This window comes from Aotus nancymaae, unplaced genomic scaffold (assembly GCF_030222135.1).
Source record: "Aotus nancymaae isolate 86718 unplaced genomic scaffold, 86718_ANA_hifiasm-v0.15.2.pri h1tg000014l, whole genome shotgun sequence".
In the NCBI taxonomy this organism is placed as follows: domain Eukaryota; kingdom Metazoa; phylum Chordata; class Mammalia; order Primates; family Aotidae; genus Aotus; species Aotus nancymaae.
Genome location: NW_026988425.1, coordinates 33,108,958 through 33,127,407, shown reverse-complemented (window position 1 = coordinate 33,127,407; position 18,450 = coordinate 33,108,958). Strand labels below are relative to the sequence as shown.

The 18,450-nt window shown below is 39.5% G+C and overlaps 1 protein-coding gene across 2 annotated transcripts in view; it reads left to right on the top strand.

Annotated features, from left to right (window-relative positions):
• Positions 1-18,450, top strand: part of ADAMTS12 (ADAM metallopeptidase with thrombospondin type 1 motif 12) — a 367,261-nt gene that overhangs the window by 231,876 nt on the left and 116,935 nt on the right. For both annotated transcript variants that reach the window (XM_021671873.2, XM_064375917.1), the window contains exon 6: positions 15,872-15,996. In XM_021671873.2, coding sequence (XP_021527548.2) covers positions 15,872-15,996 — 125 coding nt within the window. The remainder of the gene's footprint in view (positions 1-15,871; positions 15,997-18,450) is intronic.

Sequence of the window (18,450 nt, the reverse complement as noted above, 5' to 3'; positions counted from 1 at the left end):
GCAAAGAGTTTTTAGACTTCGTGTGTGTATGTCTGTGTGTGTGTGTGTGTGTGTGTGTGTGTGTGTGTGTGTGTAACAGAGACAGGGTCTCACTCTGTCAAGCAGGCTGGAGTGCAGTGGCACATAGTTCACTGTATCCTTGAACTACTGGGCTTAAACCATCCACCCACCTCAGCCTCCCAAGTAGCTGGGAATACAGGCACTTGCCACCATGCCTTGCTATTTTTTTTTCTTTTTTTTTTGAGACGGGGTTTCGCTCTTGTTACCCAGGATGGAGTGCAATGGCACGATCTCGGCTGACCACAACCTCCGCCTCCTGGGTTCAGGCACCTTGCTATTTTTTTTAAAGATGAAGTCTTGTGCCAGATTTCAAAGGGAATGCTTCCAGTTTTTGCCCATTCAGTATGATATTGGCTGTGGGTTTGTCGTAAACAGCTTTTATTATTTTGAGATACGTTCCGTCGATACCTAGTTTATTGAGGGTTTTTAGCATAAAAGGCTGTTGAATTTTGTCGAAGGCCTTCTCTGCATCAATTGAGATAATCATGTGGTTTTTGTCTTTGGTTCTGTTTATGTGGTGAATTACATTTATAGACTTGCATATATTGAACCATCCTTGCATCCCCGGGATGAATCCTACTTGATCATGGTGGATAAGCTTTTTGATGTGCTGTTGTAATCGGCTTGCCAGTATTTTATTGAAGATTTTTGCATCTATGTTCATCATGGATATTGGCCTGTAGTTTTCTTTTCTTGTTGAGTCTCTGCTGGGTTTTGGTATCAGGATGATGTTGGTCTCATAAAATGATTTGGGAAGGATTCCCTCTTTTTGGATTATTTGGAATAGTTTCAGAAGGAATGGTACCAGCTCCTCTTTGTATGTCTGGTAGAATTCGGCTGTGAACCCATCTGGACCTGGGCTTTTTCTGAGTGGTAGGCTCTTAATTGCTGCCTCGACTTCAGACCTTGTTATTGGTCTATTCAGGGTTTCGACTTCTTCCTGGTTTAGGCTTGGGAAGAGGCAACTGTCCAGGAATTTATCCATTTCTTCCAGGTTTTCTAGTTTATGTGCATAGAGTTGTTTGTAATAATCTCTGATGATGGTTTGAATTTCTGTGGCATCTGTGGTGATATCCCCTTTATCATTTTTTATTGCATCTATTTGGTTATTCTCTCTTTTCTTTTTTATTAATCTGGCTAGTGGTCTGTCTATTTTGTTGATCTTTTCAAAAAACCAGCTCCTGGATTTATTGATTTTTTGAAGGGTTTTTCATGTCTCTATCTCCTTCAATTCTGCTTTGCTCTTAGTTATTTCTTGTCTTCTGCTAGGTTTTGAGTTTTTTTGATCTTGCTCCTCTAGCTCTTTCAATTTTGATGATAGGGTGTCAATTTTAGAGCTCTCCTTTCTTCTCATGTGGGCACTGATTGTTATATATTTTCCTCTAGAGACTGCTTTAAATGTGTCCCAGAGATTCTGGTATGTGGTGTCTTTGTTCTCGTTGGTTTCAAAGAACATCTTTATTTCTGCCTTCATTTCATTGTTTATCCAGTCAACATTCAGGAGAAAGTTGTTCATTTTCCATGAAGCTGTGCGGTTCTGAGTTAGTTTCTGAATTCTGAGTTCTAACTTGATTGCACTGTGGTCTGAGAGACTGTTTGTTATGGTTTCCGTTCTTTTGCATTTGCTGAGGAGTGATTTACTTCCAATTATGTGGTCAATTTTAGAGTAGGTGTGATGTGGTGCTGAGAAGAATGTATATTCTGTGGATTTGGGGTGGAGAGTTCTGTAAATGTCTATTAGGTTTGCTTGTTCCAGGTCTGAGTTCAATTCCTGGATATCCTTGTTAATTTTCTGTCTCGTTGATCTGTCTAATATTGACAATGGTGTGTTGAAGTCTCCCACTATTATTGTGTGGGAGTCTAAGTCTCTTTGTAAGTCATCAAGAACTTGCCTTATGTATCTGAGTGCTCCTGTATTAGGTGCATATATATTTAGAATCGTTAGCTCTTCTTGTTGCATTGATCCTTTTACCATTATGTAATGTCCTTCTTTGTCTCTTTTGATCTTTGTTGACACAAGAACACAAAATCAAACATCGCATGTTCTCACTCATAGACAGGTGTTGAACAATGGGAACACGTGGACACAGGGAGGGGAGCACTGTACACTGGGGTCTGTTGGTGGGGAGTGAGGGGGTACAGCGGGGGATGGAGAGTCGGGGAGAGATAGCATGGGGAGAAATGCCACATATAGGTGAAGGGGAGGAAGGCAGCAAATCACACTGCCACGTATGCACCTATGCAACAATCTTGCATGTCTTTCACATGTACCCCAAAACCTAAAATGCAATAAAAAAAAAAAAAAAGATGAGGTCTTACTGTGTTGCCCGGGCTGATCTTGAACCTTAAAAAAAATTATCCTTTCCTCTGGTAGTCAGATAAGTTGTCCCTTAGACACATGAGAGGTTTCAGATTAAGTCTTTTACAGCTTGTCTCTTCTCTGCTCATCCTCTTTCTTTCAGTAGCCTAAGCCTGACTAGCAGAGCATGGTCAGATTGTACATTGAGTCAAAAACTGCTATCAGAAATTCCAAGAGAAATCAATACAAGATTCTTTTCATTATAGAGAGTGCTTACAAAGACAGAGGACAATTTATAACAAAAGCCATGTTCCTGCAAAATTATTTCCCATGTGGAGCTATTTTGTGAGCTTTTTCCTCTAGGTCAACTTTCCGTCCAGTTAATTCACATACGCAAATGCATAGAAAAGGGGAAGCGGAAAGTGAATTGGATTAGCTTGAGAAGAGGAAGTGGAAAAAAATAAACAAAAAGAGAAAGCTATTTTTGTTTGCAAAGGAAACGAGGAAAAAATACTGTGAATGGAGGTTTTGACATGCTCAAATAGTTACCAGGATGCTTTATGGAAAATGTTTAGCACAAGTTCCCTCGCATTTGCTGTGAGCCATCATAGTCTCTCTGAAGTCCTGTTGCATCTTTTGTGTGCTTAGGGCTACCTCATTTTAATGCATAACTAATTACTATTCTCAAGGCTCCTGTGATCAAGAGCATTCAATAAATTAAATGAGTGTTTCTTAGACTTAACCCCTTCTGAGACTTGAAGATTAAAAAGCTGAAAAGGTTGAAAAAAATGTACTCAATTACAGCTTTCTGGAAGAGTTGTAACATTTAATAGAAAAGATGCTGTCACTGAACTTGCGTCAAATGTCACATTGCAGATGAAAGTTCTACACAGGGCAAAGTATCAAGCTATAAGTAATCATTAACTCAATTAATTGTGCACTTGCTTTGTCTGCATGAGGAACTTTAAAAAGGAATAGGAGGAAAGCAAGAAAGATTTTGGGAGTAGATTTAGGACCCTAGCTTTTTTTTTCCCTCACCAATGACTGAGGTTATCCCAGATGTACTTTTGTAGAAAAATTGGAATGTAAGAAGAATCTTCTATGTTGAGATTTTATTTTGCTATTCACCTTCTTTCTCTCTCCTTTACTCCTTCCCAACAGCCCTGCTGCCAGAAAATCTCAAGAATCATGCAGACCTGGCCCATATATTTAGATGATCCAACCCTGACATGGTTCTCACTATTGCTTGGTCACTTTTTCTCTATTATCCTCCTTGTTCCTGTCAATAACTAGGCAGAGTCTGTGTTTTAGTCAATCTTCTGCTGCTCCTTTCTCTATAACAGAATATTACAGACTAGGTTATTTATAAAGAACAGATGTTTATTTGGCCCATAGTTCTGGAGGCTGGGAAGTCCAAGAGCATGGCACCAGCATCTGGTGAGTGTCATTCCATGGTGGAAGGCATCACATGGCAAGGAAGCATCCAAGACAGAGAGAGAAAATATGGCTGAACTCATCCTTTTCATCCCTGCAATAACAACTCACTCACATTTATGTTGTAGGTAATCATTAACTCAGTTAATTATGCACTTGCTTTGTATTAATCAATCAATTAATTAGTTAATTGAGTTGATTATTAACCCAGTATTAATCCATTTATGAAGGTTCTTGGTCACTTCTTAAAGGTCCTACCTCCTAATATTTTTACATTGTCAATCAAATTTCAACAGGATTTTTTGAGGAGACATTTGAGTATAACAATCTGAGATTTTATCCTGCTTGCAAGCTAACAGGTTAGTCTGCCATGCTTTCATGAATGCAGTGCTGGCAGAAGACATGAAACTCCTGAGTCACAGACAAAGGACTTTATTGCTCACAGCATAATGGGGCATGAGCATCTGTTTGCAGCTGTCCCTCTTGTCCCATAAGTTGCATCAGGGTGTTGCAGGCAGCCCAAGTGTATGCCATGCATACAGTGGGTTTTATCTCAGCTGAGGACACCCAAAATATGAAAACCTCAATCCTTTAAAACAGATTGTAAGCAAACCTGTCCAACTTTTGCCCCAGAGGAAGCCATCACCTTTATTATTATGGATATAAAGTTTTGCTTTTCGGTGGAAAAAGACTATCTTCTAAGGCTGTTTGCTTTACAACATCCTTCAAAGGATACTCTGGAACAAAACCTGTGTCTTTGTTCATATCATGTGCAGAAACGTGAGACACCCATGTAGAATCATCTACTAGCCATTCCTATCATAGGCACTGGAATTATTATTGCAGATTTTCTGCTGAGTTTTCAAACTTCTGGCCTCTTTACTGCCCCTTCCCTAATCTACAGGAGAACTTGCCTTTTTACTAACTTACCACAAAACTTCCCATTCACCTAATCATCACTCTTCCTGGCCTAGTGGATATATTCTGTCCCTTTTCTCCTTTCCTTCATGGATGGTGTGCATCCTCAGTTTTGTCAGCCAGTATACCTGCTGTAAACCAGGATATATTCAGTGCCTGAGATGAGAAGAAGAACAAACCTAAATTCTTGTTCTAAAGGAGCTAAGAGGAAAACAGGCATACAATTTGATTATTATGACCTAGCGCAGCAAGTGCTGTGAACCAAGTATGAAGAAGGTATACTTACAGGAACCCAATCCAGACTAGGGGCATGGAAAGCTTCCTGAAAATGCCCAGATTAAATCTTAAAGAATGAATAGAGATTGAATGGGTTAAATGGGGGTAAGAGAAAAAGGCAATCTAGAAAGAGGGAGCATCTTGAAGAAAGGAAGGCCTGTGGGAGTATGTGAGGGGGATCTGGGCATGCTAATACCAGCAGTCATTGCTGGAGCATAAACTGTGAGGTTGCAAATGAAGGGAGAGCTTCCTTGAGGCTAGACTTTGAAGAATTTTGAGCCATGAATCATGATATGGCAGACTTTTGTTTTGATCCACCAGGCAACAGTGAGGAGGATGGATTTGAAGAGGGCCAGAATATCGTAAACCAAGCATAGAATGAGGGTTTGGGCTAAGGACAGTAGGTAACAAAGATGTAGAGGAAGTACAGTCACCACGTGATGACAGATTGGGATGCAGGATATGGGAGGAGAGGGGCTAACAAGACGTTGGCATTTCTAGACTGGGCAACTAGGTTGATGGTGGTTCCTGCAACCAGAGAAGGCACAGAAAGAATCTCAGGTTAAAACGGGAGGAAAGGATTTTGAGGATGCTGAGTTGAAAGTACCTGTGGAGGTGACTATCAGGAGATTTAGGTACATATATTTGAACTTTGGGAGAGGTTTGAAATGAGATACAGATGTGGGAGTCAACAATCACATTTTGGAAAGATTTCCAAAAATATGACTGATTGAGGGTGAACTAAGCAATGAACCAAAGGAAGGGCAGAAGAAGATCGTCTCATAGAGGAGGCTGGGAAGTGGACAGAGAGTAGAAAGAGGACAGAGGTAAGGATCTCGAAAGAAGAAGTTATCTGCTTTTCTGTTTTCCTCCTCACTGAGGGTAGGATTGTGAGGTGGAGGAGAAGAAATAAGCCATAATCATCCATTGGTTAATTGCTAAGTCTTTCCAATTATTCAAAGCAGTTTAGGGAAGTCCTCAATGGTTTTGAAACCACTAGTCCTAAACTCGTATCTGCAAACCTGTGTTCCAAGCCCTGCTCTGCCAATGCCTGCTTTGTGACTTGCTAAGGTACTGCCCTCGTGTGACCTGGATCTTCTCACCGTTTACATGAGGGTATTAAATGTATAATTCCTGAGGCCCTTGGGGAAATGGGCTTTTCATTATGATGAAAACAATGGAGGCAGCATTTAGAGTGTAACATCTAGAAGATGACTCTGTTTTCTCCACAACCAGAAGGTGGGTCCTTGCTGACACTGAATTTGCTTCAGAAATATGGGAGACTGGATCTCTGTAAACATTCACTTTTTCCAAACAAACACACATGGATTGGAATGTAATTTTTTCAAAATGGTGCTTCAAGCCAGTGTATGAAAGGACAATATTGAAAGGTCGAGCTTTCAATAAAATCCCACTTTGAACAGTGTGCCCTTGCCGGGGACTCTGTGAGCTAAGGGAGAACAAGACCTCTATTTCTGCCTATGTAGCGCTTCAACTCTAATAAGCTTTTATATTCATGGTTATTTAACTAGGGATCTTAATTAACTAGCGTGGGTGTATTGGTGTGTGAATATGTAGATGTAGAATTGTGTGGATGTGTGTGTGGATGTGAGTATGTGGATGTGTGTGTATGTGAGTATGTGGATGTGTGTGTCTGTATGTGGGGGGGTGTGTGTATGTGAGTGTGTGGATGTGTGTGGATGTGTGTGGGTGTGTGGGTGTGTAAGTGCATGGCTCTTCCTACCCACTGTAACCTGTCTGAAAGACTACAGGTTCCCTTTGATTCAAAGGTATGAGTTTTCACATATAATCAGTGAGTAATCTGCATAGAATCATACCAGAAAGTGTTATAAGATCTTCTATTGCAACTCTCCAGCCTTGGCTCAGACCAGTTATTTTTGAGGTGTTTTGTATTTTTTGTTTGTTTGTTTTGAGTTCATTGTACATTCACATGCAGCTGTAAAAAATAGTACAGAGAAATTCCTTTTACCCTTCATTTATTTTCTCCTATTGGTAACATCTTGTGTAGTCTTAGTATAATATGACAACCCAGAAAGTGATATTCCAACCATTCCACCTACCTTCAGTGGTGTGTGCATGTGCACGAACATGTGTTTATACATTTAGTTCTATGTGATTTTGTCACACACAGATTTGTGTGACCATCACCACAATTAACATTCAGAACAGTTCCCTCACAAGGGTCCCTCGTGCTACCCTTTTAAACCTTTTATACTTCCCTTCTACCTATATACCTAATCCCTGGAAAGCACTAATCTGTTCTGTAATACACTTGTATGATTTTTGTATTTCAAGAATGTCATACAAATGAAATAATACCAGATGTAACTTTTGAGACTGGATTTGCTTCATTCAGCATAATTCCCTTGAGATCCATTCAAATTGTGTGTATCAAGAGTTTGTCCCCTTTTTTGCTGAGTGGTATTCTATGATATGTACCTATTTGTTTAACCATTTACCCACTGAGGGACATTTGGGTTGTTTCCAGTTTTTAACTATTATGAATAAAACTACTATGGATGTTCAAAGACAGGTTTTTGTGTGAACGTAAGTCTTCACTTCTCTGGGATAAAGGCATGGGAATGCAACTGCTAAGTTATATGATCATTGCCTATGCAGTATTTTTAAGAAACTACCGAACTGTTTTTCCATAATGACTGCATCATTTTTCATTCTCACCAGCGGTGAATGATTCAGTTTTATCACATCCTCACCAGCATTTGGGTGTTGTCATAATTCATTATTTCAGTCATTCTGGTAAATGTGTAGTAATATATCACTGTGGTTTTAACTTGTAATTCCCTGATAGCTGCTAATGTTGAACATCTTTTTATGTGCTTATTTGCTATGTGTATATCCTCTTTGGTGAAGTGTCTCTTTATGGCATTTGCCTATTTTCTTATTGTTTGTTATTTATTGTTGCGTTTTAAGAGCTCTTTACATATTTTAAATATAAGTCCTTTGTCAAATATATGATTTATAAGTATTTTCTCTCACTCTGTAGCTCATATTTTTATCCTCTTCATAAGGTTTCTCTCAAAGTAAAAGTGTTTAATTTTGATGTGATCCAATTTATCAATTTTTCTTTTTATTAATTGTGTTATTAGTGTCAAGTCTATAAATTCTTTACCTATCCCTAGGTTCCTAAGATTTTCTCCTATTTTTTTCCTACAAGTTTCATAGTTTCACATTTTATATTTAAGTCTACGATCTATTTTGAGTTAATTTTTGTACCAGATATGAGGTTTAGATTGAAATTTTTTTTCTCTCTGTTTGTTTGGTTTTGGCCTGTGGATATCTAGTTGCTCCAGCACCATATGTTTATTTTTCCCAAGTGCAAATAATACTTTATTATCTGGATTTGAATTTTTTGCTACAAATTTCTTAATCTAAGACTTTTGCCTTTCTTTTAATGCTACACCTCCTGGCCTCAACTCATATTCAAGAAATGCAGAATAAATATAACATTACTTTAAGCAAAAGTTTAACAGATTTACTATATTATAGAGTGCAAATATAGTGATGCATTTCAAAAGCAAATGGAATTAATTCTCAGATCATGATATTCACACAATAAACACACACAGTAGAACTAGTGACATATCCTATGTGATGCCGGGACTTTACCCATTGGTGCAGGATTCATTGTGCAATGTTTCACAGATTGAGTATGGTTCGGGTAAGAGCTTCCCCATCCTCATAGGCAACATCCTCATGGGCAATGTGAAACATCAAAAGTTTTAGGAAACTGGATGATATAATTGCAACAAACAAAAGAAAAGACTGTGCTAGAAAACAGGAGAAAGACTGGAGGAAGAGTATTCCTTTTATGGAAAAGAGCTTTAGAAATAACCACAATAGAGGGAGGACTGTAAAGTATTATGATTTGCGGCCGGGCGCAGTGGCTCACGCCTATAATCCCAGCACTTTGGGAGGCCGAGGCAGGTGGATCACGAGGTCAAGAGATCAAGACCATCCTGGTCAACATGGTGAAACTCCGTCTCTACGAAAAATACAAAAAATTAGCTGGGCACGGTGGCGCGTGCCTGTAATCCCAGCTACTCAGGAGGCTGAGGCAGGAGAATTGCCAGAACCCAGGAGGCGGAGGTTGCGGTGAGCCGAGATCGCGCCATTGCACTCCAGCCTGGGTAACAAGAGTGAAACTCCGTCTCAAAAAAAAAAACAAAAAAAAAAAACAGAATTATGATTTGCTGAACATAGACAAATTCAATTTTATTTGTTCAAAAGTTTATGTCCACCAACAATTGTATTGATTACATTCAGACCATTGTTTTTTTATTTTTCAAATGAAGGCAAATCCCTATTTTTGGTTTACTTTACATCTCTTTATTAAAATGCATGTTTCATTATTGTTTTAGTCTGAACACCTTTTATTTTGGGGTGACTCTGCTTGCTGTCTGCAGTTTCTTCCATAAAACAAGGAAATTGAGAACCTGAGTTGCTATTGAATTAACATATTTTCTCTGAACTTGATTGTGTCATCAGTGGGAAAGTTACAATTCTGATAAATGGGGACTGACTTACAGGGTAAGGGGAAGGAACAAATCAGTTAAGTATCTTATCAGAATCCTCCAGAGGCCAGGTGTGGTGGCTCACACCTGTAATCCCAGCCCTCTGGGAGGCCAAGGCAGGCACATCACTTGAGGTCAGGAGCTCAAGAACAGCCTGGCCAACATGGTGAAACCCTGTCTCTACCAAAAAATAAAAAAATTAGCAGGATGTGGCGGTGTAGACCTATAGTCCCAGTTACTCAGGAAACTGAGGCACAAGAATTACTTTTACCCTGGAGGATTGTGCTACTGCATTCCCACCTGGTCAACAGAGTGAGACCCTGCCTTAAAAAAAAAAAAAAAAAAAAATTCTCCAGGGCAGATTTAACTGTGATATAAATCAGTAAATCAGTCATCAAGGAACAGACCCCCTAGGCCAAAATAGATGCCGGGACCACTAAATATCAGAACACAAACACAGGTGTCCCCTTACAATGGTTCCATTTATGATTTTTTGACTTGAGAAAACAATATGCATTCAGTAGAAATCATACTTCGAGTGCCTGTATAATCTTTTCATTTTTAGTACAGTATTCAGTAAATTACATATGATGATTTTTTTCCAGTTGTAGGCCAATGTAAATGTTCTGAGCACATTTAATATAGGCCATGCTAAGCTACGATGTTTGGTAAGTTAGATGTAGTCATTGCATTTTTGACCTACGATATTTTCAGTTGATGACGAGTTTATCAGGACGTAGCCCAGCTGTAAGTCAAGGAGTATTTGTGTCATTTACTTCTTGTTGCCTGGGGTGAGAATTTGTCAGGTTTGCTTCCTAGCATCTTGCACACAATAAAACAAATGCTAGGATAGAAAAATATTGGAAGCAGGTGCAGTAGCATGGTGAAGTTAATTGAGAAAAGTATTTCAAAGGTGCTCTGGAATCTTGATTTCCAAAACTGTCACCTTTGAGCTTCCCTATCTTGCCTCTGGTAGCCTAATTAATAGAGAATGACTTTTTAACTGGTGCCAAGTTCCACTCCAGTTCAAAGGACAGGAGAATGTGGCTGAGAACTGAGGAGATCCTTGGTTATCTAATTATTTTTAGAAGATAGAAGATACATAGATATTTAATTATCTAGCTATCTTTACAAGTCTTTGGTTTAATGAGTGCTGTCATTAATAAGTAGCCACAGGTATTTTAGAGCCTTGCTAGGCAGTCTTGGGGCTCTATACAGAGTTTGGTAAGTTTTCAGATTATTTATTCATCAACAGGGCTTCAATATCCTCCCATCCTCCATAGCAAAGTAGAGAGTTATAGAGAAAATGTAGTCTTTGAGGTGCATATGAAATAATGAAGGACCTATGAAACATACAAATATGCCAAAAATGCTACAGATACAACCACTGGTGTAACCAATTGCAACCATACAGAAATATTCTTATTAATGAGGTTGTATGTGTACTTTTTCAAGTGTGAGTCTTGGTAGGTAAGAAATCTTTTTTTTTTTCTATTATCCAGGCTGGAGTGCAGTGATGTGATCTTGGCTCACTGCAACCTCCTCCTCTCAGGTTCAAGCACTTCTCCTGCCTCAACCTTCTAAATACCTGGGATTACGGGTGTGCACCACCACGCCCAGCTAATTTTTGTATTTTTGGTAAAGACTAGGTTTCAGTAAGTGAGAAGTCTTACGTTTTATGTGCTATTTGTGGCTTTACCACTTGCAAATAGTAAGTGATCAGTTCAATTACTAATGTAAACTTTCTTCTTATTAGTAGACAGGGGTTAATCATTACTCTCCTAACCATTAATAGTTCACATAGTCGTTGGCAAAATCAAATAAGATGAAGCATGTGGGAGTAATTGATATGCCAAAACACACTAAGCATGAAATGTGGATTTATTATTATGTAGAAACTCATTGGGACTCACATATATGAAAAACTGATTAATCTTGTGTTTATTCTACACTAGATTAATCAGTATAATAGTTTGGTAGCAATAATTTAAGCATACCCTTAAAAAGACCCTGTATAGAAGATACACCTGAATGTGAGTTACAAGCTAGGGGATCAGGAGGAGCCAACCCAAAGATTAGTTCCTTATCTGTGATAAGCACCTGAGCCTCTCCCCCATCCTGTGGAACACAGGCGGTACAGGGGATTGAGGCCCTGAGTTTTGTAGTAAATGAAGGTTGCCAGGTGGAAGTTGCTAGGAGATTGTTCAGTGAAAATACTACCTGATGTCAGCAGGTCGTTGTAGTTTTTCTGCCCAGCCCTGTGCCACTGGACTATGTATGTTAACGGTGGAGTGTGTCCAGGTTCTTGGAGTCTTAAATGAAGAGTTGGACAAAACACACAGGCAAAGCAAGGAAGGAATGAAGGGTTTTATTGAAAATGAAAGTACACTCCCCAGTGTGGGAGCAGGACTGAGCATAGGGACTCAAAGTCCCTGTTACAGAATTTTGGGAAGTTTTAAATACTCCTTAGAGGGTAACCAATACCCCATTGGTTACTTGGGGTATACCCTATCTAAATGGAGAGGATGAAGTAAAGTTACAAAGTCATTTATGGGATATGCCCTATGGAGAGGATATTTCCTGTTATAGCCGAAGTGTGAATGGGCCTTATTTCCCTGCCTCTAGACCCTATTTTCCAGCCTCATCTTCCACCTGAGAGATGTGATCCCTGTAAATCTTTATGGGAGGCAGAGGGATCAATGGTAGGAAGGCAGATATATTGTCCAGCCCACCACTGGACTCTCCCCATCATTACACCCGTAATAAAACCCTGTATCTCATTGCTGGCCTTGGGTTTCTTCTTCAGCCTCTTGAACCTGGTGCCTTCCCTATTGAGGTTAATAGAGGTTTGGCACATCTGCGGTTTCCACCTAACATCTTTCTATCACATTTGGTGTAATTGTTGGCTGTTGCTCATGACTTTGGCTTCTGTTTAGGCCTTTCTCCTTGTTTTCTCTCTTTCTCTCTGATACATTTTAAATTTATCTTTTAATTGACAAAAATTGTATTTATTTTTGGTGTAAAACATGTTTTGAAATATGTGTATGTTGTGGAATGGCTAAATCAGGCTAATTAACACATACAGTACCTTGCATGCTTATTTTTTGTGATGAGACTACTTAAAAAATCTACTCTCTCAGCAATTTTCAATATTCAATACAGTATACTTTTATTAACAACAGTCACCATATTGCACAATAGATCTCCTGAACTTATCCCTCCTATCTAAACTGAAATTTTGAATCCTTTGACAAACCTCTCCCCAGCCCCTGATCTCTGCTTCTGCTTTTTACTTTTTTTAGTTCCACGTAAGTGAGATCATGTGGGATTTGTCTTCCTGTGCCTGGCTTATTTCACTTACACCTTCAAAGTTCATCCAAGTCGTCACAAATGGCAGTGTTTTCTTTTCTTTTAAGGCTGAATAGTATTTATATATATCTTATATTTTCTTTATCCATTCATCAGTCCATGGGCACTTAGATTGATTCTGTATCTTGCTACTGTGAAAAATACTGCAATGAACATAGCAGATATCTCTAACATACTGATTGTATATCCTTAAGATACATACCCTGTGGGGTTGTGGGATCATATGGTAGTTCTATTTTTAATTTTTTGAGAAACCTTCATGCTGTTTTCCATAATGGCTACTAATTTACATGTCCACCAACAGCGCACAATGGTTCCCTTTTCTCCATAACCTCTCTAAATCTTATCTTTCATCTTTTTGATAGTAGCCATTTTAACAGGTATGAGACAATATCATATTGTAGTTTTAATTTGCATTTCCTTGATGATAAGTAATGTTGAATTTACGTGTATATATATATATATATATATATATATATATATATGATGAGAAATACCTATTAGGGTCTTTTGCCCATTTTTCAATTGGATTATTTGTTTTCTTGCTATTCAACACAATTTATTGAAAAGACTATCTTTCCTTCAGTTGATTGCTTTTTTACCTTTGTCAAAAATCAGTTGGGCATGTCTAGGTGGGTCGCTTTTGGGGTTCCCTGTCTGTGTCATTAATCTGTGTGACTATCCTTGCACCTATATCTCACTGTCTTGGCTATTACAGCTATACAGTAAGCCTTAATATGAGGTAAAGTACTTTCTTTTTCTTTTTTTTCAGAATTGCTCTAGCTAAATTTGAGGGCTGGAACTTTTTAAATAAATTTGATATAAATTTTAGAATGAGTTTTTTTGCATCTACACCAGGCTTGCTGAGATTTTGATAGGAATTGCAATAAAGCTATACATTCATAGTTTGGGAGAATAGATGATGTCTTTATTACTTTGAATCTTCAAATCCATTAATACAGTATGTTTCTCTATTTACTTAGGTCTTTGACTTCTTTAAGCAGCATTTTATAATTTTCAGGGTACAGATCCTGTATAAGTTTTGTTAATTTCTACCTAAGTATTTCACTTTTTCTAACAATTGTAAGTGGTAATACTATTGGTAATTGTAAATGGTAATGTTAAATTCATGAGTGTTCTCTAAGAGACCTCTCCCAAAACATAACAAAGAAGTGTAAGGTTAAAAACAGACCAGAAAGATATCTGATCATAGTTGATGCTTTATGTGATAATATGACTTCCTGCCTGAAGGAGCTGGAACTGAGGCACCCTCCCAGTGAGGTTGGTGACCAATTGCAACTCCAAGTTTTATCTAGGAATCTTTCTTATATTCTTTGACTCAATATTTGAGTGAAGTGACCTTGAGCTAGTTCTTCAGTTCTCTGAAATTTAATTCCCCTTATTATAAAATAAAAATGATAATGTCTTCTTTACAAATAATACTGAGTACATGCAATTAAAAGAGACAACATATGTAAAAGTATCTGGCACATAATAAATGATCAAGAAATGTTTCCTTTTTTTTCTCTCTCCTCCCTTCCTTTCCTCCCTCCCCCCTCCCTTTTTATTTCCGTTTCTCTTTTTCCCTTCCCCTTATTCCTGACTCATGCCACCTGGCCAGTTTTGTATGATGGGTGAGCATGTTTGCTCCCATCTAGGGAGGGCCGTTAGTCTAGCAGCAGCTTGGCTGGTTGAATTGGAGGCTGACTCCCTCATTTCCAGCTTGTCCCCCAGAATCCCTCCACCATATATCATTCTGCTGGATGATGTAATGATGAAGATTATTAATAATGAAGTCAATTTCTTCCATCTAAATTCTTTATGCTGAGCAGTTCAGTGAATTTTAACACATCATGAGCCACCTGTCTGTGTTTTCACAAAAGGAAGCTCGTCTGTGATAGTTACTTACGATGAGGAGACCTGAAAATGCCTCTAACAAGTAGCTGAAGCCCCTCTGGCCTTGTATGATTTGGTTGTGGGCCTCAGCAAAATGCAGAATGGTAGAGACGCAAACTCATAATTTGATGCAAAGACTGTCCTGGAGTTCTTGGGCCAAGCCCAGAGCAAGGCTGAGATGAGACTGAGCCAGTGGAGGTTAGTCATCCTCCTGGTGGAATCCATCCTATACCAGGGATGGCTTTATGTGGAGGCCCCAAAGAAATGAGGCAAGGGAAAATAATTCCTCCTTTAGAAACTCAAATTAAACTGGATCCCCTCAAGAGCTGATTATCTTTCTTCTCCCCATTCAACAAGTGTTCATCCAGATAATTTGGAGTGATCCCTCCTCTCCTAGCCTCAATATTAGCTACCTAGCCCCAATATTAGCCAAGTGGATGCCGCAGTGCTGGCTTGGGCCTCAGAAGCCCTTGAAGCTGCAGGCTGGTGCATCTGCTATAGCATCCTACTTGTCAGGTGACCAATTCTCCTAACTGGTCAGCAGTTTGGACAGATTATGTCATCCTCTGTCCTTCACCCATGGGTGTCAAACCAAGATAAAAATCAAGAATTAGAAAACATCCTGTGCAACCCTAACCTTGAAGGATGTCTCATGAGAAGAAAAAACTTTTGTTGAAAATCTGCTTATTTTGCATTCAAAATAAAAAATGCTTCTTTGATATTGCATTGGCTTAGGATGCAGAGAGACACAGAGATAGACCTTCACATTGCTTTTGGTTATTATTAATATATTTTCATTTTTCTCCAAGGGCTGCTTGTTCTAGTGATAATTTCTGTCCCAGAGTTTTCCCCTTCAGATTCTCCTAGTGGAAGTCATTAGAGTGGTAGTGTTTAAGGCAGATTAGTCAAGAAGAGTCAGTTGGCCTCTGCCACATGACTGCCAAATATCTGATGCACCCACTCTGAACTCATCTCACTTGGACACCTCCGGAGATGAATGTCTAGTGCAATGGTCCCTGACCACAGTGAGCTCACCCATGCTAATCTCTTCCTCTTCCTTCTCCAGCAAGGATTGAAAATAGTTCATCATGCAGAGAAGACACTGTCTAGCTTCTGCAAGTGGCAGAAGAATATCAATCCCAAGAGTGACCTCAACCCTGTTCATCACGATGTGGCTGTCCTTCTCACCAGGTACACCAGAGACTATGTGGAACTCAGGGGCAGTAAAGCAGGGAGGGCTGGCAGGTGAAAGACTTACCAGATATTCAAACCCATGACATTCTCATTTTTCTTTGCTGCTCTCGTAAAGACAGTGTCTTTGATCTAGTCAACTCCTGACTTCCATATCAGTAGAGGAAACAGCATAACTAACCTGCTAATACGACAGAGCTCTCCTTGTTAATAAACTGCATCTGCTGGCAAAATACAGGCATCTTTCCTATCTCACTGATGATTTCCTTTTTAAAACTGGTTTCTTCATGTAGCTCCATAAACAATCAGAAAGCTTGTTTGCAGAGCTTCATTAAAGACTCCTGTTACTTTTTACCAGTGGGATTTCCAATCCTTTGCTATTTTATTTTTCTCCAATTTAGAAACATGAAATATCTTTACAGAAATCAGTCTACTTTTTAACTGTTTGATGTTGAGGATAGGACATGGGGAGCAGGTCCCCGTTGAGTAGGCAGACTGGTTTGGTTACACATTTCTCCATTTTACTCCCATGAGAATATCATTTTGTTCTAATCACAAATAGAGCATATAATGCTAATAAGAGCCATCAAACCTTCCAGGACTCATAGATGTAAAAATCAACTTTCTTGATCAACTCTTGCTCTTTGAAGGCTATGCTTTCTCATTGATTCAATAAATATTTATTGAGCACCTGCTATATACTAGGCACTATTTTAATCTAGATGAAAGAAGGACTTATATTAGATGGGGTAAAGTAAATTCTTCTTGGGCTCCCTGTGCAGATTTGTCCAGAAATCCAGGGATGTACAGTAGAGGAGGCCTCTTGACCCTGCCCTCCAACCACAGAGAACCTCAAGCACTGAAAGACCCTGGGTGTGCACTGTCCCTGTGGAGGATAGGCTGCCCGTGAACATTTTGGCCCTGTGATCTGGCCCTGTGATAGGATCATGTCAATGCATAGGGTGCCTACAAGGAAGGATAATCAGCCCCTGCCCTAACCAAATGTCTACCTTGCCCTGATCCAAAACACCAGTCATCAGAATCACTCTTTAGAGTGTGAGTGTTAAAACACTGGTTAAATGCAAGTGTATCCCATGGGAAGTTTTTGATATAAACCTGTAATGGTAGGTTCATTAGGATCTAAAGCACCTTGAGTTATCAGTAACTCCCCTGGGAAATAGTGTGGGTGTGGAATGTAAGCACAGGGGCTTTGGGGAGCTAGCAGACAGCCTAAGGACACCAAGGACCTGGTCAAGAGGCCAGGTAAAGGCTTCAGTTAGACAGAAACTTCTACAGGGGAAACCCCTGGAGTCAGGAAATGGCACTGGCCACTAAGTTGTGTCTCAGAAAGTCTTTTCCTCCCCTGAGAGCAGAATCAGATGCTCCTGTCATTCTCACCTAAAGAAATGAGTGAGATAATAATAGCTTACACATGTGAAATGTTTGATATGGTCCAGGCTCTGTGCTATGTCTATTAGAACAGCCATTGTTTCATTTACTTCCCACAAGAACACTAGTAGTTGGCTACTATTAATCATTCGTATTTTACATATAGGGAAACTGAGCCTTGGTTATGTCTCTTGCCCAAAATCTCATTGCTGTTAACAGGTACAATTGGGACTTAAGTCCACATAGTTTGACCCCAACAGCCATACCCTTAGCTATCACCCAATATGAATACAAAGGATCTGCTCTCCTTTTTTTTGTACTATAATCACTTTCCTTCCTTAGAACAGCAGTCTGTTTGCATAAAAGCATGTTGAACCTCAACAGCTTCTAGATGGTGGAGAACATTTCAAGTTCTATAGCCGTATTTCCACCCTTAGCACTATTGACATTTGGGGCTGATGATTCTTTGCTGTTGGGGGTGTCTTGTGCATTGAAAGATATTTAGCAGCATAACTGGCCTTTACCCATGAGATGTCAGTAGCACTCTCCTCCAAGCTTTGACAGCTGGAACTGTCTCTAGACATTGTCAAACGTCCCTTAGGAGGAGATGAAGAGCAAAATCTCCCACCCTCACTGAAAACCACTTGTCTGAAAAAATAGGTAGGGTCACACAGGGAAGGAGGTGTGGGAATGAGTTTTGCCTCTGAGGGGCTATCCTGAGATCCACATTAGCAGACAGAACTGCATTCAGTAGAAGGCGGATTTGGCATGGAACACACCCCATGTGGGTTCCACATGTGCAGCTAGTGGCTGCATGCCAAGGCATATTTTCTGTTACATAATGGCCCCAGTGCATGGTGGAAGTAGAACTTAAGCTGCTTACCTGTAAGAACCATGTTCCTATAATTCTTTTGTTAGCTCCCTTTTTCTTTAGTGCTAGACACTTCATAGCACTCTACAATCAGTATTTAATGTGCCTGACCTCCTGCCATATCAAAATGAGAAAGTCAGAGGATCAGAAGTGAGCCCCATTCATCATTTTCCAGCAGCTTCATGCAGAGCTGG